Source organism: Chrysemys picta, chromosome 11 (assembly GCF_011386835.1).
Source record: "Chrysemys picta bellii isolate R12L10 chromosome 11, ASM1138683v2, whole genome shotgun sequence".
In the NCBI taxonomy this organism is placed as follows: Eukaryota; Metazoa; Chordata; order Testudines; family Emydidae; genus Chrysemys; species Chrysemys picta.
In genome coordinates, this window is record NC_088801.1 from 1,022,015 (window position 1) to 1,046,154 (window position 24,140).

The 24,140-nt window shown below is 46.9% G+C and overlaps 1 protein-coding gene across 2 annotated transcripts in view; it reads left to right on the forward strand.

The window, feature by feature from the left end:
- LOC101952950 (unconventional myosin-X-like) overlaps positions 1 to 24,140 on the forward strand; it is a 235,305-nt gene that overhangs the window by 95,814 nt on the left and 115,351 nt on the right. Inside the window, exons 9-15 of one of the 2 annotated variants that reach the window (XM_065561329.1) lie at positions 556 to 659; positions 1,589 to 1,718; positions 8,198 to 8,316; positions 17,600 to 17,746; positions 18,347 to 18,447; positions 20,683 to 20,749; positions 21,343 to 21,435. In XM_065561329.1, the coding sequence (XP_065417401.1) occupies positions 556 to 659; positions 1,589 to 1,718; positions 8,198 to 8,316; positions 17,600 to 17,746; positions 18,347 to 18,447; positions 20,683 to 20,749; positions 21,343 to 21,435 (761 nt within the window). Of the gene's footprint in view, positions 1 to 555; positions 660 to 1,588; positions 1,719 to 8,197; positions 8,317 to 8,428; positions 8,562 to 17,599; positions 17,747 to 18,346; positions 18,448 to 20,682; positions 20,750 to 21,342; positions 21,436 to 24,140 lie in introns of those variants that run through there. The other variant, XM_065561328.1, reaches the window with a different exon arrangement.

Sequence of the window (24,140 nt, forward strand, 5' to 3'; positions counted from 1 at the left end):
GCACTCAAGGGGGCGCCACAGCCATCCCTACAGATACAGCTAAGGCAAAAATCTCTGATGACTGTGCATGTGGGCATGCATACACCTAGAATGGAATGGACATGAGCAACACATCTCGAAGAACAATTACGAAAGGTAACAGTTTTTTCCTCTATCCTTCCACACAGTCTCACATGTTGTTTTCTGACTGTCTCAGGCTTGTTTCTGTTGAAAAGTGGGAGAGCAGTTGGTTAGGTGAATCCCATAGGATTAGTTTTATATCCTCCTTCCTGTTAATTTAAATACTCTTAGCAGTGAATTTCCATCTTTAAAAAGAGGAGTGGTCTCCCTATATCGGAGGTGAAGCCAGACTTGGAATATCTGGAGCTTGGCCAGAGAATAAAATCTTGATGTGTTTCACTAATTGCTAGTATTCCAGATCTAAAATCCTCTCCACTACTTTGCCTTCAGAATAACTTAGAAGGGAAAAGTAGCAAAGGATGTCAGATGATTCCTGAGTAAACTAACACCTGCCCCCCTCTCTTTCTGTGATGTTGGGGGACTGGCTCGCTGCAGAAGCCCTGTCTCTCTCTCAACCGGAGAGCTATCGCTACCTGAACCAGTCCGGCTGTGTGAGTGATGAGAACCTGAATGACCTAGAGATGTTCAACAAGGTCATGGTGAGTTCTTCTCCTGGGTCCCATGTGGCACTTCCTCTGTGATCTTGTGGCAATTTCTTTAGCGTAATTTCCCCATCCCTGATAGCCTCTGTGGTTAGATCATTTTTGGTATTGGATGGGGTTTGGCCCTCGAACAGGGGAAGCTCTTAAAATATGAATGGAACAGGAATATTGTCACAGATTAAAAGAGAGGAAGCCCAGACCTGAAAGTGGGAGTCAGCCTGAGAACACCATGCAGGTGCTGCAATGCCTGAGAGAGTCAGAGTGGCCTTGTCTCCAGCACAGAACTGCTCAAAGAGTCGGACGTTTCGTGAAGTGCTGCAACATCATGTGACCTGCATGCATTGCTCTGGCATTTCACTTGTGTTATCTAGCATGGCTCGTGCACTGCATTGTCTGGCCTGGTGAGGGGTTTGGTCAGGAGAAGGGACGCTTTCCCTTGAACACCCAAAGTAAGGCAGAAGGTAAAGGTTATAAATGTAACTGAGCCAGGTAACCTGATTACAACACTGTTTAAAATGTGTGGTGTGGACACTTCATACCTCTATCCCTGTAACTTGGACAGACCTGACTGTGTGTTTGGTGAAAACAAGGCCAAAGAAGTGTATTTAATATATTAAAATATAAGGGAAACAAACTTGAACTAGCAATGACATTGAAACATGGTGATTTTAGTGTAGGGGCAGAGGTGAAACCTGGTGGGAAGAATAGGTAAGCAGAAAGCTCTATAGCTGGGTATAATGTGTATGAGAGAGGGGATTAGAAAAGGTCTAAAAATACACTAATAAATGTACAGCCACTCCCCAAGAGATGAGCTACATGATCTCTAATAGGTCTCTTCCATCTGAGTGACTGTGATTCTGAGCCTCTTATTTTAAACAGCACGGCCCTGCTGATATAAATTGTCTTCTCTTTGTGGCTTTGAGTAGACTGCTCTGAAAGTGATGGAGTTTAGCACCGAAGAGATACATGACATCTTCAAACTTCTCTCTGGCACTCTTCAGCTGGGAAACATGGAGTTCATGACGGCTGGAGGAGCCCAGGTTACAACCAAAGCAGGTAAGTATGATCCTGTGAACCATGCACCCTGCTGTCCAAGCCCAGATAGTCCCCCACCATGGCTCTGTCTCTCCCTCTCTCCCCTTGATACCCTAGCTTGCTGGCACACATCACCAAGCCCCAGTAGCGTAACCCACTCAAGCCACATTGCCCAAGTTCCTCTGATTGAGATCTTGACCCAGGTTTCAGGGCTCCAAGCCTGATACATCAACCTGCTTAGGGCATGGCCCTGAGGCCCCTTTCACCCCCCTCCCAACACTCTGGGGCTGAGTCGATAGACACATGGTTATTTATGATCTGTGTGTAAATAAAAATATGGAGATATTTAAACAGAAACATGCAGAGGTTTAAAAAAATTGTCCACTAGATTTTCATGCACCTTCCTCCAAAGTATCTGGTACTGATCACCATTGGAGCCAGGATCCCCAACCAGAGGTATCTAGTCTGAGCTGGTCTGGCAGAGCTTCAGTTCCTAAAGAGGCAGAAGTTTTTAAAAAATGAGCAAGTGTTTTAAAAAAATTACAAAATTACACATAGAATAACTTTTAAACCTGTTTTAATTTGTTACTCTCATCCTCCCTCCCCTTTTAGTCTTTGGGTTTTTGTGACACTCACACAGACATTCATTTGCATCCTGACAAACTAGATTGTAAGTTCTTCTGGGCAGAGGGCAGCTCTTGTGTGTGTTTGTGTAGTGTGTTTCTCAATGATCCTGGCACAATGATCCTGATTAGGGGTCTCTGATCACTACTGGAACATAAATAATAATATTACACAGTAGTGTAGTCAGTAATTCATCCGAAGGCTGCCTGTAATTCATGCCTTTCAAAATGATTTTGTGAAATGTCAAATGAACTTGATACTCTTCTTTGACAAAATTACAAGTCTGGTTAATGAAGGTAAGTATGCTAATATAATACGCTTGGACTTGGGTAAGGTGTTAGACTTAGGCCTGGATTCATAAAGGAATCTAGGCGCCTGAATCCCAGTTTTAGGTCTTGCTGCAATTCACAAAACTGCTTGACTGCCACCAAATCCTGTAGGCACCTAAGCCCCCTTGGTGCCCCAGTTTTTGCAGTAAAAATTCCCTTGGTGCCTGTGTTTCTGCCTCTGGGCGTGTGCCTGGCTGCTTCCCTCTGGGCATCTAGATGTCTGTCTCCTGCCAAAGCCCCAGTGCAATTCATGAACTGTGGGAGGAGTGTGTGCCTCTTCTGTGGGGTCTGATCCATTAGGTATGCTCAGAGGCCGCCTGACTCTATACATAATGGCTGGGGTAGGTTTATCCTATCAGGCTTGACTTGATATCCCTTTTTGATGAGATTACAAGTTTGGTTGAAAAGATAATAATACTGATGTTGGCATACTTACACTTCTCTAAGGCATTTGACTTGGTACTGCACAACATTTTGATTAAAAAACTAGAACTGTATGACATTAACATGGCACAAGTTAAATGGATTAAAAACTGGCTGATAGGTCTCAAAATGTAATTGTAAATGGGGAATTGTCACCGAATGGGTGTGCTTCTAGTGGAGTCCCACAGGGGTCGGTTCTTGGCCCTGTGCTATTTAACATTTTTATCAATGACCTGGAAGAAAACATAAAATCATCACTGGTAAAGTTTGCAGATGCCCTGGAAATTGGGAGGAGTGGTAAATAATAGTGTGATCTGGATCGCTTGGTAAATGGTGCAAGCAAACAATGTGTGTTTTAATACGGGTAAATGTTAATCTGTTCATCTAGGAACAAAGAGTGTAGGCCATACTTACGGAATGCGGGGGTGAGGGATCCATCCTGGGAAGTAGTGACTCTGAGAAAGATTTGGAGGTGGGGGTGGATAATCAGCTGAACATGAGCTCACAGTGTGGCACTGTGGCCAAAAGAGCTAATGCGATCCTGGGATGCATAAATAGGGGACTCTTGAGTAGGAGCAGAGAGGTTACTTTTCCTCTGTATTTGGCACTAGGGCAATGGGTGCTGGAATCCTGTGTCCAGTTCTGGTGCCCACAATTCAAGGATGTAGATAAATTGAAGAGGGTTCAGAGAAGAGCCACTGGAATGATTAAAGGATTAGAAAACACGCCTTATAGTGACAGACTCAAAGAGCTCAATTTATTTAGCTTAACAAAGAGAAAGATAAGTGGTGACTTGATTATACACTTGATTATAGTTTATAAGTACCTACATGCGGAACAAATATTTCATAATGGGCTCTTCAATCTAGCAGAGAAAAGGTATAACAAGATCCAGTGCCTGGAAGTTGAAGCTAGATAAATTCAGATAGGAAATAAGGCATACATTGTTAACAATGAGAGGAATTAAGCATTTGAACAACTTACCAAGGGTCTTGGTGGAGTCTCCATCACTGACAATTTTAAAATAAAGATTGGATGTTTTTCTTGGCTGCATTGGATTCTTTTCTTTTCTTTTCTTTTCTTTTCTTTTCTTTTCTTTTCTTTTCTTTTCTTTTCTTTTCTTTTCTTTTCTTTTCTTTTCTTTTCTTTTCTTTTCTTTTCTAAATATCAGCTACATCTGTTTTAGGGGTTGTCCATCCCTAAAGAAATCCTCCCATTTATTGCTCCTATTGACGTTGTTCAACTTTACTTAAATAATTAAATATTGATTGCGTCACCATTGGGATAAAGGTTATGAAGGAGGTTCCCTGTGCCCTCTGTCTGTTTTGTGTAAAACTAGGCAGGTGCCTAATTCATTCTTGCTAGAAACAACTTAGGCCCCTAAGCCACCTGACTCCAAGAGAGGGGTTCTTGGCTGAGGGTCACAAGCATAGATAGATGTTTTCTTGTAGCTTGGACTTAGGCCTGGTCTACACTGCACAGTAAGGTTGAGGTAAGGCAGCTTACGTCAACCTAATTATGTCAGTGTACACACTACAGCCTTTTCCTGCTGATGTAAGTTCCATACTACACCGACATAATACTTCCACTTCCATGAGAGGCATAAGGCTTATGTCGGTGTAGTTAGGGTGATGTAGTGTCTGTGTAGACACTATGTTACTTACATCGGCTGTTGGCTGTCGTGTCAAATTGACACAACAGCCAGACAGCTAGAGCCCAACTGCCCCCCGACTCCCCACTCCCAGCTGGGCTGTCCCTGCCTGGCTCCTCGCTCAGGGAGCCAAGAAGCCTGGGTGGCTGTCCCCTGCTCCCGGTAGGGAAGTGAGAAGCCTGAGCGGCTGGCCCCTGCTCCTGGCGGGGAGTGGGGAGGCGAGAACACTAGAGTTAATATTATTGCAGATAATAACAGAAATATCTGACAGGAGCATTGTATCTAATTCCTATATCAAGAAAGAAAATTAAATAAATATTAGACCCACTCAGCTCTAATACTAACATGTTTTGACATCTTGTGGCAAGTCACTTATGGGACACTGGTTAGGTTTAAAATTGTAATGTATATTCTTACTCAGCTACACTTACTAAAGTCAGAAGGGACCATTGTGATCATCTAGTCTGACCTCCTGCACATTACAAGCCACAGAACCTCCCCACTCACTCCTGTAATAGACCCCTAACCTCTGGCTGAGTTACTGAAGTCCTCAAATCATGATTTAAAGACTTCAAGTTATAGAGAATTCACCATTTATACTGTTTAAACCTGCAAGTGACCCATGCCCCAGGCTGCAGAAGAAGGTGGAAATCCCCCATGGTCCCTTCCAATCTGACCCAGGGGAAAATTCCTTCCTGACCCCAAATGTAATGATTAGTTGGAGCAAGACCCATCAGGCAGATACCTGGGAAAAAATTCTGGTAACTCAGTACCCTCAGAGCCCTCCCCATCAGTGCCCTCCCCATCTGTAGTAACTCAGAGCCCTCCCCATCTAGTGTCCTGTCTCTGGCTGTTGGGGATTTTTGCTAAAGGCAGTCACCGATGAGCCACATGCCATTGTAGGCAGTCCTGTCACACCATCCCTGCCATAAACTTATCAAGCTCAGTCTTGAAGCCAATTAGACTTTTTGCCCCCACTGCTCCCCTTGGGAGGCTTCTCCAGAACTTCACTCCTCCAATGACTAGAGACCTCTGCCTAATTTCAAGCCTAAACTTGTTGATGGCCAGTTTATATGTATTTGTTCTGGGGTCCACATTGATACTTAAGTTAAATAACACCTCTCCCTCCTTGGTATTTATCCCTCTGATGTATTTATACAGAGTAATCATATCTCCCCTAAGTCTTCTATTGGTTAGACTGAACAAGCCAAGGTCTTTGAGTCTCTTCTCATAAGATAGGTTTTCCATTTCTCAGATCATCGTAGTAGCCTTTCTCTGCACCTGTTCCAGTATGAATTAATCTTTCTTAAACATGGGAGACCAGAATTGCACAAAATACTCCAGACAAGGTCTCACCAGTGCCTTGTATAATGGTACTAACACTTCCCTGTTCTCTACTGGAAATTCCTCATCTGTTACATCCTAGGACTGCATTAGCCTTTTTCACAGTTGCATCACATTGACGGCTCATAGTCATCCTGTGATCAACCAATACACCCAGCTCTTTCTCCTCCGCTGTCAGTTCCAACTAATAAATCCCCAGTTTATAGCAAAAATTCTTGTTGATAGGCCCTAAATGCATGACTTTGCACTATTAAATATCATCCCATTTCTATTACTCCAGTTTACAAGGTTATCCAGATCTTCTTGTATGGTATTCCGGTCCTCCGCGGTATTGGCAATACCTCCCAACTTTGGGTCATCTGCAAATTTTATTAGCACACTCTCACTTTTTGTGCCAAGGTTAGTAATAAAAATGTTAAATAAGGTCGGTCCCATGACTGATCCCTGAGGAACTCCACTAGTAACCTCCCTCTGGCCTGACAGTTCACCTTTCAGTATGGCTTTTTGTAGTCTTCCCTTTAACCAGTTCCTTATCCACCTTTCAGTTCTCATATTAATCCCCATCTTCTCTAATTTAACTAATAGTTTTTTCTGTGGAACTGCATCAAATGCCTTACTGACATCCAGGTAGATTAGGTCTATTGCATTTCCTTTGTTTAAACAATCAGTTATCTTCTCAAAGAAAAATATTAGTAACTTTGTTACCACCTCTTGAATACAACAGTTGAAACAATTGTAGAAAAATCTACAATTACTTTCTATCATTTAGGCTACTTACTTTTTGCAGTTCACCAAGTTTGGAACAGATCATTTAACTTTAGGAAACAGCCTAACAGCCCTTTCTTATCTTAATCACTTGTTAATCACTCTGTTTATAAACAAAATTCTGATTCCCTGCCTCAGGGGCACAAGCTGGGAGAAGTCCTATGTTTCCTCATTCAGGCTGCCTGCCTGAGGCTCGCAGTTTGGGAGGTAGGGTTACCATATGTCCGGTTTTTCCCGGACATGTCCGGCTTTTCGGCAATCAAACCCCCATCCGGGGGGAATTGCCAAAAAGCCGAACATGTCCGGGAAAAATACCGGCCGGGCACTTCCTCTCCCGCGGCTGCTCTGCTCCTCCCCGGACTCAGATTTTGGCTCTGTTTAAGAGCCAAGCTGCCCGAGCCAGCGCTACCGGCTTTGGGCAGCCCCTATGCCTCTGGACCCCAGCCGCCGGCTGGGCACTTCCCTTCCCGGGCTCCAGCTGCTCTGCTCTGGCGGCGCAGGGTCCGGAGGCACGGGGGCTGCCCGAAGCCGGTAGCGCTGGCTCGGGCAGCTTGGCTCTTAAACAGAGCTGAAGTCTGAGTCAGGGGAGGAGCAGAGCAGCTGGAGCCAGGTAGGAGAAGTGCCCGGCCGGCGGCTGGGGTCCGGAGGCACGGGGGCTGCCCGAAGCCGGTAGTGCTGGCTTGGGCAGGTTGGGTCTTAAACAGAGCTGAAGTCTGAGTCAGGGGAGGAGCAGAGCAGCTGGAGCCGGGGAGAAGTGCCCGGCCGGCGGCTGGGGTTTGGAGGCATGGGGGCTGCCCGAAGCCGGAGCGCTCGGGCAGCTCGGCTCTTAAACAGAGCCAAAGAGTCAGGGGAGGAGCAGAGCAGCTGGAGCCCGGGAGGGGAAGTGCCCGGCCGGGGGCGCAGGATCCGGAGGCATGGGGGCTGCCCAAAGCCCGAGCGCTACCGGCTTCATGGTTTGCCGGGCAGCCTCCAGACCCTGCGCCCCTGCCTGGGCGCTTCCCCTCCTGGGCTCCAGCTGTGCTGGGGAAGCGCCGGCCGGGGGCGCAGGGTCTGGAGGCTGCCCGGCAAACCGTGAAGCCGGTAATGCTCGGGCAACCCTTTTCGCGTGGCTGGGAGGGAGGAGGGGGAGTTAGGGCGGGGACTTTGGGAAAGGGGCGGGGAAGGGGCGGAGTTGGGGTGGGGGCGGGGGTGGGAAAGGGGCTGGGCCAGGGCCTGTGGAGTGTCCTCTTTTTTTTATTTTTTAAATATGGTAACCCTATTGGGGGGGCAATGCCCCCATGCCCCACCCAAAATCTGCCTCTGAGCAAAAGCCGATATCACTGGGGTGAACCTGGGCAATTAAAGTTACTGTTCTTCTGTCCTAGTACTGAACAATGCCAGTGACCTGCTGGGCTTAGATGCCTTTCAGCTGTCTGAGGTGCTGACTCAGAGATCCATGATTCTACGGGGAGAAGAGATCAGTTCCCCTCTCACTGTGGAGCAGGTGAGTATCCGGCTTCCTGTGCACTTGCAATCATGTGCTCTGTTTCAGTGTCACTTCATGGATTTTGCCCCAAGGTGGCAGCATTTGCATATATTAAAGGGAAGAAATGAGCAGTACCATGAGGCCTGCAAAATGGCTGTTTGATGGAATATCGTGTGGTCTGTGTGGGGAGGAAGAAAAGGAGGATTGTGTGTTTTTTCAGGGACTAGACAATGAAAACTTACATGGAACTGAGTGGGGAAGAGGTAAAAAGAGAAATTCGTATTGGAACCAAATCTGTGACTGGGTACTGTTAGTATGGAGCTGGGCTTGGATCCAGGATGGGGGAGGGGAGGCTCCTAGGCTTCATCTGGGCTGGGCTGAGTTTTGGAGCTTGGCGGTGGGTGGAGGTATGTGGAGTTGGTCCCTGCTTCTGACTGGGTTGTGTGGATATAATGACTGATGGAGAGAGAGACCCAGGCATCTTAGAGAACAGTAACTGAGCTATGGGAACTCTCCATTTGGATCTTAGTGAGTAGTCTCAGGCCTGACTGATGAGTACAAACTGTGGATTAGTTCAGTGCTGCATGCCCCGTTCCCTCAGGACAATCTTCCTGTTAACCAGTAAAGCCAGTATTCAGGTATAACTTTTAACAATCTGATCTACGTTAGTGAGGGAAGTGACATATCTGAGAATATAAACAGTGCCTGAGCCCTAATGTTGTTGTGTCTATTTAGGTTCTTCTGTGGTTCCTAACATCATGGTGTCTATTAACCTGAATAACTGTATGGTACTGTAGGTCATTAACCCTTAGGGAGCTAGTCATCTGAGGGCACAGTTGCTGTTTTTACACATGCATAGGTGACTTTTTTTGAAAATCTTGTCCTGTGTTAATAAAATCTAACTGTGAAGGACAGCAGTCTGCTACTGAGCAGAAATGCAGCATTACCAGGAGCGAGTGAGCATCAGACTACAGCAAAGCCAACGTCTGTAATGCTACAGGGAAGACTCAGAATACCAAAGGGAGCCCCAGGCAGTTCAGAACAATAACATGTGGCGATATAGATTAAAAAATAGCATACTGCTTGGGCAGATATTTTCCCCCATTCAATTGCTGTGGTATCCATCCTTGCTTGTTTTAGACCCTTTGGCGACTCTACGTATGAAATGCAGTGACTGGACACTTAGAACAAATCCATTCACTATTACTGATACAGCAAGCACAATGCTTCCTTCCGAGTCTTTCGCTATCAGCTAGTCTCTCTGCCTTGACCTACGTATGGACCTGCCAAATCCATTCCCCTCCCTGGGCCTCCAAATACTGTGTCCAGCTATTTCCAGATGTCATTCTGGGTACAGAGGATGGAGCTGCCAGGAAGTTCTTATTGTGTAATAGGCTCATTACCATTCTGAGCTTTGACATTTCAGTGTTGAATGGTGGGAGCTGGGCAAAGTCAGGCAAGGCTGGGAGAATGAAAGGAGCCATTCAGAATCCCTGTTGAGCCACAGTATGGGGAAAGCAGCTTTGTTGGGTTATTCCTGAGTGGGGAGGGTCCATTCCTGGAAGATGAGGCCAAGACATTGTATAACCATACAATCTGGCTGGCAGAGTGTTTCTCTTCCCTGCATCTGGTTCATTAAAAGGGGTTGTCTAGAAGGGGTGATTCAGCCTCCACAAATGAGATTGACCATCTGAGCAGAGGGAGAAAACTCCACAGTGCCAATGTGTCTTTGCTTTACAGCTACCTCTTGGGCTGAGTTGATACACGTCCCAGGATGTGCTTGAGGCTGCTAGGTGACAGTATAAAGGGGCAGGTCTCTCCTGGGCACACCCACCTGGAGTGTCTGCCTTCAATATGCCAGACTGGATAAAACAGTAGGAAGTGAATGTTTAGAATGCTGAGACCCCACTTGGGGAGAGGGGCTGGGGCGGGGCTGGGAGGTTTTCTGACAGATGAAGAGCAACAGCAAAATTAGGGAGGAGCTGGCATCTCTCAGGCCAGGCTGAGTTGGGGAGAGAGAGGCTGGGTTCTTTCAGCCCTGGCTCTGTGCAAAAGCTGAGAGAAGGGAAGGGTCCCTTGGAAGGTCTGTGTTCCCACAGGACATGACAGCTGATTGTATTGCCTTAGGGAGAATCATGATGCATCTGGATGTGGGATCTTCTTCAGGATAGCACCTTAAGCAGCCTATTGTGGGGTGGATGGCCTACCCTGTAACTTCAATGCTGTGTGCATAGAAAGGCTCGAAGAAGGGATCCTTAAAGCTAGTAGTGTTGTTGTGAAATTCCCTCTGGGGCTAGGGCTCTGCATTGGAGGCCTGTGCTTTGGCAAAGACCTTGCATGGTAGGCTAAAACATGAAAGGGACATCTTTGAAATAGTCCCAGCTTACAGTTTCTCAAAATGAAGAGCTGAGTCAAGTCATTACAGGTTGGCAAGCCTAACTTCCATACCAGGCAGATTGGTTGAAACTATAGGAAAGAACAGAATTACCAGACACACAGATGAGCACAATTCGTTGGAGAAGAGTCAACACGGCTTTTGTAAAGGGAAATCATACCTCCCCAATCTATTAGAATTCTTTGAGGGTGTCAACAAGGGTGATCCACTGGGTCTTCTTCGAGTGACGGTCCCTATGTGTATTCCACACACGGGTACACATGCATGCCATTCGCCTGAGTCCAGAAATTTTTCCAAGCAATGTCCGTTGACTCACACATGTGCTATGGATCTCCTCTTGCTTCCGACTAAGGCCTCTCCAGTTCCTTCTTACCACTGTATGGCCTGAGTCAGAATTTTATGTCCTCTTTACAATTTGTTGTAAAGACATTTCTAAATAGTTTTATTTCTTAGCTTAATAGTTAAAGTTCATAGAATACTTAGTAGAGTGTTTTTCTTCCTTTCTTTCTCCCTGGTTGGAGAAGCCTTCCCAGGCTCCAGGACTATGCCCAGAATCCCGGGATTCAAGAATTGTATCTCTTGCCCTCTCTCCTTCCTCATCAGTGACAAACATCAATGATGCCTCTACTGACTGGGAGAGGAGAATATCTCTGCAAAGTGTAGTATCGGTCACTCTTTTTCACCCAGAACTCGGGAAGCCTGGGAGCTTCACCTGAGAAAGCACCTGATGGAGAAAACTATGAACCCCTTCTCCAATCCAGGCCAGGGAGATCCCCCTCCCCCCTGTACATTGGCCTCAATTAACCAGCAGTGCCCCTCCAACCATGTACCTGGGACTGGAGCCTCCAGCACCTAAGCTCAAAGGCTCTTCTTCTAGGGCTCTCCACGAGGGCAGAGGGCACTTTTATGGACATGAGGACAGATCCCTGTCAAGACTGTCCATAAGAGATGCGCTCCCTCCCCAAGCCTCTGCAAGTTTGGTGAGATGTCACACATAGAACCTAAGGAGCTGGCTCCGCTAATGACCCCCAGATTGGAGGGCAAAGCACATAAAAAGAAAGATCCACTAGTTCTGTCAGTCACCTCAGTACCGAAGTGTAAGGACTGACATTCACTGGCTCCATCTACAAGCGGCGGTCTGGACCCATCATCAGTACCGCGTCATTCATCTAAGGACCATCCAGCTGCCGTAGACATACTGGGTCCATCAGACTTGACTGCCGGAACCCCTCGGATACCAAGGCATATGGAAACTTTCATGCACGGGGGGATATATTCCTCCCTTATCCACAGTCTCCACTTTCCTCCAGCCTGGCCCTCCTGAGAGATATTACTCTGGAGGAGGAGTCTACATTGATGTCCCAGGAACCGTCCCACCTCCAACCATCTGGCCAGGAGTGCTCTGGTACTGACTGCCCCGGCATTACTGCTGGAGCAGTTTTTGAACTCAGATGAGTCAGAGGTGCTAGCTGCTCCGGTATGTCTACAGACACAGTCGTGCCTTGGCAGAAATTCAAGGAGTCACGCTCTCTGTTCCTTTGAGTACAACACCCCCCCAGGACCACTGGTACAGATTCCCTTGCAGGCCCCCGCAACCGATCAATCCCTCTTTTTGGTCTTAATGGGGTCCATGGGATTTTTATGGCAGGCATCCAGGCCCTTCTCAAGAATTGTACCACTACTCTCCCTCCTGCCAACCAGATCCATCAGTGTACGAGGAGGAGGAGGTGAATCCGGATCTGCAGGTTGCACCGGGTGTCTCCTCATCATATACGGATGAAGCACTCACTTCTCCCTCGCTGTCTCCTCCAGATGCCCATCGGTGGTACCAGGAGCTACTGCAAAGAGGTGCTAGTGACCTCCAGATCCCACAAGAGAGGATCCAGGACTGTCAGTGCTGGCTCCTGGATATCTTGCAACCTTGGGGACCGAACACCGTGACCCTTCTGATCAATAAAGCCGTACTAGAACTGGTCAGAGTGGTGTGGCACACTCAAGCATCCTGTTCCTCTACAGTGAAAAGAGCTGAGAGGAAGAGCTCAGTATCATGGGAGGGGGTTCTACTCCCCATATTTCCTAATCCCCGAAAAGACAGAGTGTAGAGACCCTTGCTGAACCTTTGGCAACTCAACATCTGTATCTGAATTCCGGATGATTACATTGGCATCGCTACTCCCCTCCCTTCAGGAAGGGTTGTGGTTTGCAGCTCTCGACATGAAGGACATGTATTTCCACATGGCTATTCACCCCTCACAAAGGAAGTTCCTACATTTTATGGTAGGCCAGGAACATTTCCAGTTTTGAGTCCTCCCCTTTGGGTTAGCTATGGCACCCAGAGTATTTACAAAAGTTTCCTCTGTAATAGCAGCCCTGATGAGACACCAGGGCTAAATGGTATTCCCATACCTGAACAATTGCCTCCTGGTAGGCCGCTCGTGTCAGGAGGTTAAGTCGTTGACAGGGTTCCCAATACAACTTCCAATAGTCCTAGGCATTTGCATAAACAGAGAAAAGTCTGTTTTATCACCCACAAGGACAGTAAACTTTATAGGGGCAACGTTGGACTCTATTTCTGTGACACTGTTCTTCCCTGCGAACAGGTTTCTTACAGTCCGCAACCTGGTTTCACGCATTACCCACCGACCATGAACCACAGTGCACAGGACCCTTTCACTGCTAGGCCACATGACCAGGTGCATTACTATGACACCGTTTGCCAGGTTTCATTTGTGATGCCTGTAAGCTTGGCTTCTCTTGATCTATTGACCAGACAAGGACCACATCAACTCCAAGGTGGGCAATCCCACCAGAGTTATCACCTCCTTCGCTTGGTGGTCAAACCTGGAAGAAATCATGGTGGGTGTTCCCTTCAGCCCTTCCATCCCCAGAACCACCATTGTGACAGATGCCTCCCGCCTGGGGAGGGATGCTTACCTGGATCCCATGAAAGTCCAGATGACACATAAACATACTAGAAATGTGGGCAGTTCACCTTGCATGCAAGGCCTTCCTTTCACTCCATACTCCCATTCCATATACAAATAACATCAGACAATATCACCACAGTGGTCTATGTAAAAAAACAAGGAGGACCGAGATCTCATCCTTCCTGCCTGGAAGCCATTAGACTTTGGAACTGGTGCATCAGGCTGCATCGCAATACAGGCTGTGTACCTTCTGGTATTCACAACTCCCTTGCAGACAAACTAAGCAGAAGCTTCTTGGCAGACCACGAGTGGGAGGCCCATGAGAGAGTCTTAAGTGAGATATTTACACAGTGGGATACACTGCAGTGAGACCTTTTTGTGCCCTAAACAAACAGAAAGCTTCCCCTATATTGCTCCAGTGGAGCCATGGGTCGCAGCTCCCAGGGTGACACTGTACTCCTGACCTGGATGAACGACCGCATATATTGCCTTTCCTCCCATACCCCTGCTTCCACAGGTCGTAGGGAAGGTACATCATGACAGAGTCAACATCATTCTCTTAGCATCCTACTGGCCCAGACAGTTCTGGTTCACAGAACTTCTAATAATGTCTGCACTCTTTCCTCCGCACCAGCCCCCGTTCCCCTCCCCGTCCCCTCTGATCAGGATCCACCCATTCACAGGCCTCCTAACTCAGGATGGGGGTGGGGGGGAATCAGGCATCCCAACCCAGGTTCTCTTCACCTCATGGCCTGGTATTTTGGTGGGCGTTGGGTATAGAATGCTCCTGCTTCCTGGCCACATTTTTGGCCTGGGCACAACTCCAACATTCTTCAGCCACTGCAAGTATGCTTGTCGTTCTAGGTCTCTTAGTTCTTTGCAAGTGCACCTAGCAATGGTTAGTGCCTCCCTACCTCCAGTAGAAGGGCATTCTGTCTTTACTCATCCAGTGACAGTAGTTTATGAAAGATCTAATCAGGACCTTCCCACCAATGACCAAACCTACACCTCAATGATAACTTGCTCTCGTCCTGTCAATGCTCACGGATCCGCCTTTCGAACCCATGGTGATGTGTTCCATGACCCACCTGCCCATGAAGGTGGTGCTCTTAGTGACTATCACTTTGGCCAGGAGGTTCAGTGAGCTCAGAGCCATCATAGTGGATCCTCCTTATACAGTTTTTCCACAAAGAAAAGGTTTCTCTATGACTGCACCCCAAGTTAGTTTCTGATTTCCACGTCAATCAAATGATAAACTTACCTGTATTTTTATCAAAACCCCATGCGTCCGCTGAAGACAAGAGACTTCACTCCCTTGATGTCCAGCATGCCCTAGCTTTCTACCTGCAAAGGACCAAACCCATTAGAAAATCACCAAGTTTTCTTATCACCAAGGCAGAGAGATCACATGGTCAAGCCATATCCTCCCAGAGGATTTCTGAGTAGGTCTTGGGATGCATCCTGGAGTGCTACAAGGTAGTGAAAATCCCTTCCTCGAGGAGTGGCACAGCTCCCTCCGTGTGAGCACAGGCTGTCTCGATAGCATCCCTATACGGTGTCCCGCTGCAGACTTTGCAGGCTGGCCACCTAGAGTTCTGTCCACATGTTCACAACACACTATATTTTAGTTCATGCCTGTGGATGCAGCAACTGGACCTGAGTACTGCAGACATTTTTGCTGCCAGCTTCCTCACACCCACCTGCAGCTGAGCATTGCTTGCCAATCACCTATATGTGGAATATAAACATAGGGACCATCACTCAAAGAAGAAATGGCAGTTACTTACTGTAATTGGAAGTTCTCTGAGGTGTGTGGTCCCTGTATGTATTCCATTACACACACTCCATCCCCTCTGCTTCAGAACTTGTGGGATTAGACTAAAAAGAGGAACTGGAGAGGCGTTGACCCACACACTCTCTTACACGCTTTGTTAGGAGCGCAAGAAGATCTACCGCGCACATGTGGGCCAACAGACATTGCATGGAAGAATTTCCATACTCAGGTGTGCATGTGTACCCTTGTATCAGGGGCGGACTGCTATGCCCATATTCTCCAGCACTTGTAAGCATGTGGGACTCACCCCTGCGGCGCCTCCTGCTGGTCTCTTGGGAATTAGCTCATTTCCAGCCTTGGAGCACCCTCTGCAGGCCAGTGTCCCACTGCCGCTAGGCCCCCGCGTCCCTCCCTGGACTCTGGTGCCCTGTTACCTGGGGTGCTGCCCCCTGGCAGTAACCCCTCACTCTCGGGGTCTCCCCTCCCTGGGGAACCCTCACCCCCCATCCCACCTCGCCTCAGTCGTAGACTACTGCCACTCACCAACTAGCCCCCGCTTCCTGGGGCAGACAGCAGTATAAGTCACTCATCATAGGCAAGGTTGGGTCTGGACCTGCTACCTCTGCCTAGCCTTGGGCTGTCCCCGGTAATCCCAGTACCTGTTTTGCCTTCTACTAGGCCGCAGCCTCAGGGGTTTCCAGGCCGGAGCGCCCCAGCTCCCTTGGCCTTCTCCCAGCCCTGTTCCACTCCAGGTACATTCTCTAGCTCCCTGCAGCCAGGCCTGTCTGTGTCTGCTCCTGGCTTCCCTGGCTTTTATATAGGGCCAGCTGAGGCCTGATTGGGGCATGGCCCAGCTGTGACTGCTTCCCCAATCAGCCTAGTAGCTGCTTCCCCCTGCAACAGTCCTCTCCCAGGGCTGTCTTTATACCCCTCAGGGCAGGAGCGGGTGACCACCCCACTACAGGGGTCTAAATTATCTGTTACCACTCAAGAAAATGAACTTGGAGTCATTGTGGATAGTTCTCTGAAAACATCCGCTCAATGTGCAGCAGCAGTCAAAAAAGCTAACAAAGTTAAGAACCATTACGAAAGGGATAGATAATCAAACAATAAATATCATAATGCCTCTATATAAATCCCTGGTATGCCCACACCTTGAATACTGTGTGCAGTTCTGATCGCCCTATCTCAAAAAAGTTATATTAAAATTGGAAAAAGTACAGGAAAGGGCAACAAAAATGATTTGGGATATGGAACAGCTTCCGTATGAGGAGAGATTTAAAAGACTGGGATTGTTCTTCTTAGAGACGACTAAGGGGGATATGATAGAAGCCTATAAAATCTCCACTGCTGTGGAGAAAGTAAATAAGGAAGTGTTATTTACTTCTCCTCATAACACAAGAGCTAGGGGCCACCAAATTAAATTAATAGGCAGCAGGTTTAAAACAAATATAAGGAAATACTTCTTCACATAAGGCACAATCAACCTGTAGAACCTGTTGTCAGGGGATGCTGTGAAGGCCAAAAGTATAACTGGGTTCAAAAAAGAATTAGGTACGTCCATGGAGGCTAAGTCCATCAATGGCTATTAGCCAAGATGGTCAGGAATGCAACCCCGTGCTCCAGGTGTCCCCAGCCTCTGACTGCCAGAAGCTGGGACTGGACGACAGGGGATGGATCACTTGGTAATTGCCCTGTTCTGTTGATTCTCTCTGAAGCATCTGGCACCAGCCCCTGTTGGAAGACAGGATACTGGGCTAAATGGAACATTGATCTGACCCAGTATGGCCATTCTTATGTTTTTATGTTCTTAAGATGTCAGTGTTTTTTGTATCTCTGTGTCTCCTCTGTAGCTCTAAATTCTTGACTCAAAGGTCGAGTCTCCCCAAAGTGACTGCAAGGTCTCTTGCCATCTTACATGCTTCAGCACCTGCATCTCAGTCTTCCACTTGCTTCAGACTTTTGACTGTGCTGTGGCTAGGCCAATGGTAGCATTGTCCAAAAGCTGGAATGCTTACTAAACATTATACAACATATATTCCATGGGGCAGCCAGCCATACATATGGCTCTGTCCAGCTGGCAGTGTGATAACTGTAGGATGGGGATGTAAGTCGTTAGTGTCGTAAAGTAGTGATAGTGGTAACATTCATGTGCTCCTTCTGCTCACCTATCATGACAGCTTTTTTCTCCTCATATGCTCGCAGGCGGTTGACTCTAGGGACTCTCTCTCAATGGCACTGTATTCCCAGTGCTTCTCATGGCTCATTGGCAAGATTAATATGAAGATCAAAGGGAAGGAAAACTTTAAGTCTGTGGGCATCCTGGATATCTTTGGCTTCGAGAACTTTCAGGTCAGTACTCTATCTTTCTGGAGGCCAGGTTTTTTCTGAAGATTCGCTGGATGTATGAAGGAAATTTGCTAGGCTGATACCTGATGTGGGTCAATACAACACATATTGGGAAACGTCTTTCCAACACAGATCCCCTGTGAGAGAGGGCGAGAGACCGCTTGGCTGCCCTTTTGCAGTGCATGTCCTCCTGTGGGCTGTGATAGATGGTTAGTTCCCCTTTGTGGGTAGGTTGTGATAGACATTAGTTGTACCTTGAGATATGTGTGCACAGTAGATGTCTGGTTTCTAACATACTCACATTCTTGCTGTGCTCTTGTGGTAACAAGTGAGGAATGCCTATTAATTAGCTACCCTGTAACAGAATGAATAACCAATAGGAAAGGAAAGAGAGAGTGAAGTGATACCAGACTCTTCTACTTTCCTCTGCTTTATCCAAAGGCCAGTCAATTCTGGCCTTGGAGTTCATATGGACACCGTTCATTAAATGCTGGTCTTCTGTATGCAGTTTCCCTTCCATGTTATCCTCACAGGAAGATTTTTTTTTATAGACCTGCGACCTGAATTTTAATTTTTATCATCTTTGTTTCTCCTCTCTTGTAGATTAATAGTTTTGAACAGTTTAACATTAACTATGCCAATGAGAAACTCCAAGAATACTTCAACAAACACATCTTCTCCCTGGAGCAGCTAGAGTACAACAGGTAATGAATGGGAAGGAGCAGTGCCTCTTTTCAAATTTCAGGATGCAAAACTGAGAACATAATTCTTCCCTAGTGAAGCCCAGCATTTGGGAGGCTCTCCCTGCTCAGACTGGCTGATTGCAGTGTGTAAGCCAGTGAATATGCTTTGGTGGGGAATGTCCAGTGCACTGTTTTGTTAGAATGGAACTTCTGTCTTCAAGCAAGAAGTGTCTCACCTCTCAAGTGTTTTAGTATTATTTTTATTACTGTAGTGCCTAGGAGCAGGATCCCATTGTGCTGGCACTGTACGAAGACGGTCTCTGCCTCAAATTGCTTACAGTAACCCCCGGCTGAACTCAGTATCTCACATAAGCTCTTTCTGAGGCCACAATGTCAACATTGAATTGGTTCAAATATCAAGTTTTGCCGGTTTCCACCCTAAACAATAAACCCTTCCCTGGCACTTGAAACTTGGCCCAGTCTTGTTGGAAGGAGGTGAACTGGAGCAAACAGGCCCAAGTTTAAGATTGTAAAGTTTTACTTGGTTTCAAATGTTATAATGAGAGTTTTGCAGCACCCTGCCTGTCTCTAACTTACTTCTGTTTCATCTGAACTCTCTCAGCTAGTCATTCACAGAGCCAGACCCAGCTCCTTTCTGTCATGTGATGAAGGGGTTCCAAGACATGTGGCCTTTTGTTTCTAAATCCATTGTGATAGCAAAAAAGAAACAAAAATCTGAAAACTCCAAATCCTCTTCTCTTCCTCCAATCAGTAATGGTGTTGTAACCAGATACTTTGGCTCTATCGTAGTCAGCAAGGTTATAAGGGAACACTGTGAACATCTGGCTTGCCCTCCTGTGTAACACAGGCCATAGAACTTCCCTGAAACAATTTCTGTTTGAACAAGTGCATATCCTAGAATAACATCCAGTCTTTATTTAAAAATTGTCAGTGACAGAGAGTCCAACACCATAACCCATCACTGGGTTGTTCTAATGATTAATTACTCTCACTCTTCAAAATGTATGCCTTATTTCCAAATGGGGCTTTGGTCTGAAAAGGGAAAGTTCCTGAATCTGTAAGTTGAATAGGTCTCTGAGGGCTTTCTTTTTTCTAGTGACTCTTCTTCAGTGGAAGTGGGTGTGGTTTTGTCTTTGAGTTTGAAGGGTCCAACAGAAAGCCCTAGCCATGTTATCACGGAGTTTACAGTTCAGAGTTGAGAACTCTAGATAGCTATCTACCATTAAGATATTGTATTGATGCCCATCACCATAATATCTGAGCCTCTTGAGAGAGGACAGCCAGAGAAATATTCCCCTCTAGCTCCAAGACAGAAGCATTTATTTTTCTGAATGAGGCAATTGAATAGGGTCATTGAGACTGAATGTGAGCAGCTCTGTAAAGGAGAGCCACTGAACAGATAATTCTTTAAGTTATAAAGACTGCCAAAATACAAGGCTATTTATACACCCACTCCCGCAGCTGATTCCATCATTGCAGGAAGCACATGTTAAAAACACTATCCTTCCTATAAAGGGAGATTTTTCCTAAAGATCAGATTGGAAGTGTCCAAACTCTGTGGCTAGATTTTAGAAAGGACTCAATAATGTTAAGACTAATATTGTTTTTTGATATGCTAAAGACAGGATCATTTACTTCAGGATATCAGCTAATCTCCTCAGTAGTCAGGAAATAGCTTCTGTGTATTACATTGCTCAGTTGGCCAAGCGTATTATGGCACCAGAGGCAGGATATTACACTTGACTGATCAGTGTTCTGATCTGGTACAGCAAATTCTACATTTCTTTCAGTTCTGGAATAGAAGCTACTCTCAGAAGAAATCCCAGAGTCTCAGTTAAATCCTTCCAAACTTGTGAGGCCTCTGCCAAGGGCATTATTGGATAAAGCAAGGATCTTAAAAAACATGGATTCATTGAATTATTTTTTTTCCACATCCCAGTGAAGAAAATATCAATTTTTTGTTCCTTTGTGGTAGGCATGTCTATCTTGGAAATGTCCAGATATTTTGCTTCCAGTTGTTCCTCCACCTCCTACTCCCCCCTGGAAGTCATGTCTTCCACTTCCTACTTTCTTCCCCAGGGAGCCTGGGATGGTAGTGGTGTGGTCCATCCCTTGAATCCCTCTTGGGTCCTGGGAATGTTGCTGTGTGCTGCCTCTATATTCCTTCACCCCACCCCAGGGACTGGGAGATTACTTCTTATATCACTGTTTGTTTTTTTTCTTCTTGTTTGGCAGGGAGGGAATAAGCTGGGAAGCCATTGATTGGATGGACAATGCAGAGTGCTTAGATCTCATTGAGAAGGTGGGCAGTTCTTTATAGAATTCATCTGGTCCCAGGAATCCTGGCAGGCATGACCTGGCATGACACTTAACAATTTTTCCTTCCCCACACTTAGGCATTTGTTTTTATTGTACTTTACCAATGCAAAGGGATAAATTGCAGGGCTGGCTCCCACATTCTGTTCTGTGGTTGGCTATCACATGGTCTCTGGGATTCTGCTGGTGTTTCCATGTGTTAAAGCATGGGTAGATCAGCAAGACCTTTTTCACATCTTGTTCTCCCAAGAGCATGAGCCTCTTCATCCCCTAGAAAGCCCCTCTGTAAGAATGCAAGTCCTCTGCTCATTGTTTGGGATGGACTTAGGTAGGGCTTTAACCTCCAAAATACAGATTTTATAAAGAAATTTCATTTCTACATACTTGGCGACGAGCCAATGTTCTACTTGTTGAGTCTGTAGATTGGCCACCAGGCGCACTTTACACTCAAGCTTTCTAGGGTGTAATTTGAAGGGTGCCATTCAGCATGACAGTCTCAAACCTTTATTTCTCTAGCCTGAATCCTGTGCAGTTTGTAGTTTTACTGGTTGGTAAAGGCTGTCTCTCATTTGGCTGTAGAAACTAGGTTTGCTGGCACTGGTCAACGAGGAGAGTCGATTTCCCAAGGGCACAGACAGCACCCTCTTGGAAAAACTGCACAGCCAGCATGCGGTAAGTAAGCAAACCATCCCCTAGGCCAGGGGTGGGCAAACTTTTTGGCCCGAGGGCCACATCTCGGTATGGAAATTGTATGGCGGGCCATGAACACTCACAAAATTGGGGGTGTGGGGTGTGGGAGGGGGTGAGGGCTCCGGCTGGGGGTGCGGACAGAAATGAGGTGTTCAGGGTGCTGGATGGGGCTCTGGGCTGGGGTTAGGGTGCAGGAAGGGGTGCAGGCTCTGGCTGGGGGTGCAGGCTCTGGGGTGGGGCTGGGGATGAGGGATTGGTGGTGCAGGAGGGTGCTCCGGGCTGGGACCAATGGGTTTGGAGGGTGGGAGGGGGATCAGGGCTGGGGCAGGGAGTTGGGGCGTGGAAGGGGTAGGAGGTTGGGGCGCATCAGAGGTGCAGGCTCCAGGCAGGGTTCCTTCCAACCCTGATATTCTATGATTCTAATGAAGCAACTTGCAGAATCTCTTCAACTCTCTACAGAGGAGGTACAAGAGTCTCAGGACTTTCTTGTGGACGTTCTACACACCCTCCCCAGAGTAAGATAGCTCTGCCCATTAATGAGACACTCTTGTCTGCAGCCCATAATTTATGGCAGACTCCTGCCACTCTTGCAGCTACCTGCAAACAGGCAGAAAAAATGTTACATACCAGCAAAAGGGTGGAGTATTTCTTCCCTCTCCCCCCCAACTCCCTTGTAGTGGAGGCAGCCGATGAAAGAAACAGCCAAACTTGCTGAGGAACTGGACCCTTGATAAGAAGGATAAACTCACCCACTGCTCTTCCGTTTTCAGTAGCAAATTTTCTAGTCCTGATGGCAAAATATGATGTTAACCTGATTGCCTTCTATGAGGAGATAACTGGCTCTGTGAATGAGGGGAAAGCAGTGGATGTGTTATTCCTTGACTTTAGCAAAGCTTTTGATACAGTCTCCCACAGTATTCTTGCCAGCAAGTTAAAGAAGTATGGGCTGGATGAATGGACTATAAGGTGGATAGAAAGCTGGCTAGATCATCGGGTTCAGCGGGTAGTGATCAATGGCTCCATGTCTAGTTCGCAGCCGGTTTCAAGTAGAGTGGTCCAAGGATCGGTCCTGGGGCCGGTTTTGTTCAATATCTTCATTAATGATCTGGAGGATGGTGTGGATTGCACCCTCAGCAAGTTTGCAGATGACACTAAACTGGGAGGCGTGGTAGATATGCTGGAGGATAGGGATAGGATACAGAGGGACTTAGACAAATTGGAGGATTGGGCCAAAAGAAATCTGATGAGGTTCAACAAGGACAAGTGCAGAGTCCTGCACTTAGGACGGAAGAATCCCATTCACTGCTACAGACTAGGGACCGAATTACTAGGCAGCAGTTCTGCAGAGAAGGACCTAAGGGTTACAGTGGATGAGAAGCTGGATATGAGTCAACAGAGTGCCCTTGTTGCCAAGAAGGCTAACAGCATTTTGGGCTGTATAAGTAGGGGCATTGCCAGCATATTGAGGGACGTGATCGTTCCCCTCTATTCGACATTGGTGAGGCCTCATTTGGAGTACTGTGTCCAGTTTTGAGCCCCACACTACAAGAAGGATGTGGAAAAATTGGAAAGAGTCCAGCGGAGGGCAACAAATATGATTAGGGGGCTGGAGCACATGACTTATGAGGAGAGGCTGAGGGAACTGGGATTGTTTAGTCTGCAGAAGAGAAGAATGAGGGGGGATTTGATAGCTGCTTTCAACTACCTGAAAGGGGGTTCCAAAGAGGATGGATCTAGAGTGCTCTCAATAGTAGCAGATGACAGAACAAGGAGGAATCAAGCTGCAGTGAGGGAGGTTTAGGTTGGATATTAGGAAAAACTTTTTCACGAGGAGGGTGGTGAAGCACTGGAATGGGTTACCTAGGGAGGTGGTGGAATCTCCTTCCTTAGATATTTTTAAGGTCAGGCTTAATAAAGCCCTGGCTGGGATGATTTAGTTGGGGATTGGTCCTGCTTTGAGCAGGGGATTGGACTAGATGACCTTCTGAGGTCCCTTCCTACCTTGATATTCTATGATTCTATGACTGAAACATCTATTCAAAAATTACTCATTTTATTGATCACATGCCACAGGACAAGAGGAAACAATACCAAGCCCTCATTTTGAAAGGCCAACTTATTGCCAAAGCTTCTTTGCAGGCTGCCCTCAATGCTGCTGATGCAGCTTCTTGGTCTTTAGCCACCGCTGTTGTTATTCATAGATTCATAGATTCTAGGACTGGAAGGGACCTTGAGAGGTCATCGAGTCCAGTCCCCTGCCCGCATGGCAGGACCAAATACCATCTAGACCATGCAACAAGCATCTTGACTTCAGTCTTCTGGCCTCCCTAGGAAGGTACAAAACATGGTGGAAGACCTCCCCTTCAAAGGGCCTAGGCTGTTCAGTAGCGATACTGACACCTCCCTCCATTTGCTCAAGTAATTAAGAGCAACCTTTAAGTCACTTGGCATTTATGTACCTGGAACGAAGAGGTAAATCACAGACAGCACAACGAACCTGACTGGACCAGTGCCAGCCATATCACAACTATTCCAGACCTACAGAACCTCCCAGAAGGAGGTCCAAACACAGTAAGAAAGGACTACCCCCAATGGCAACCCCTCTACCTGGGCCTCTCTGTAAACAACCATTTTGACAATCTGGGTGAGAGCCATGGACTTCCCTCCTCCGGATCTGCAATGCAAAC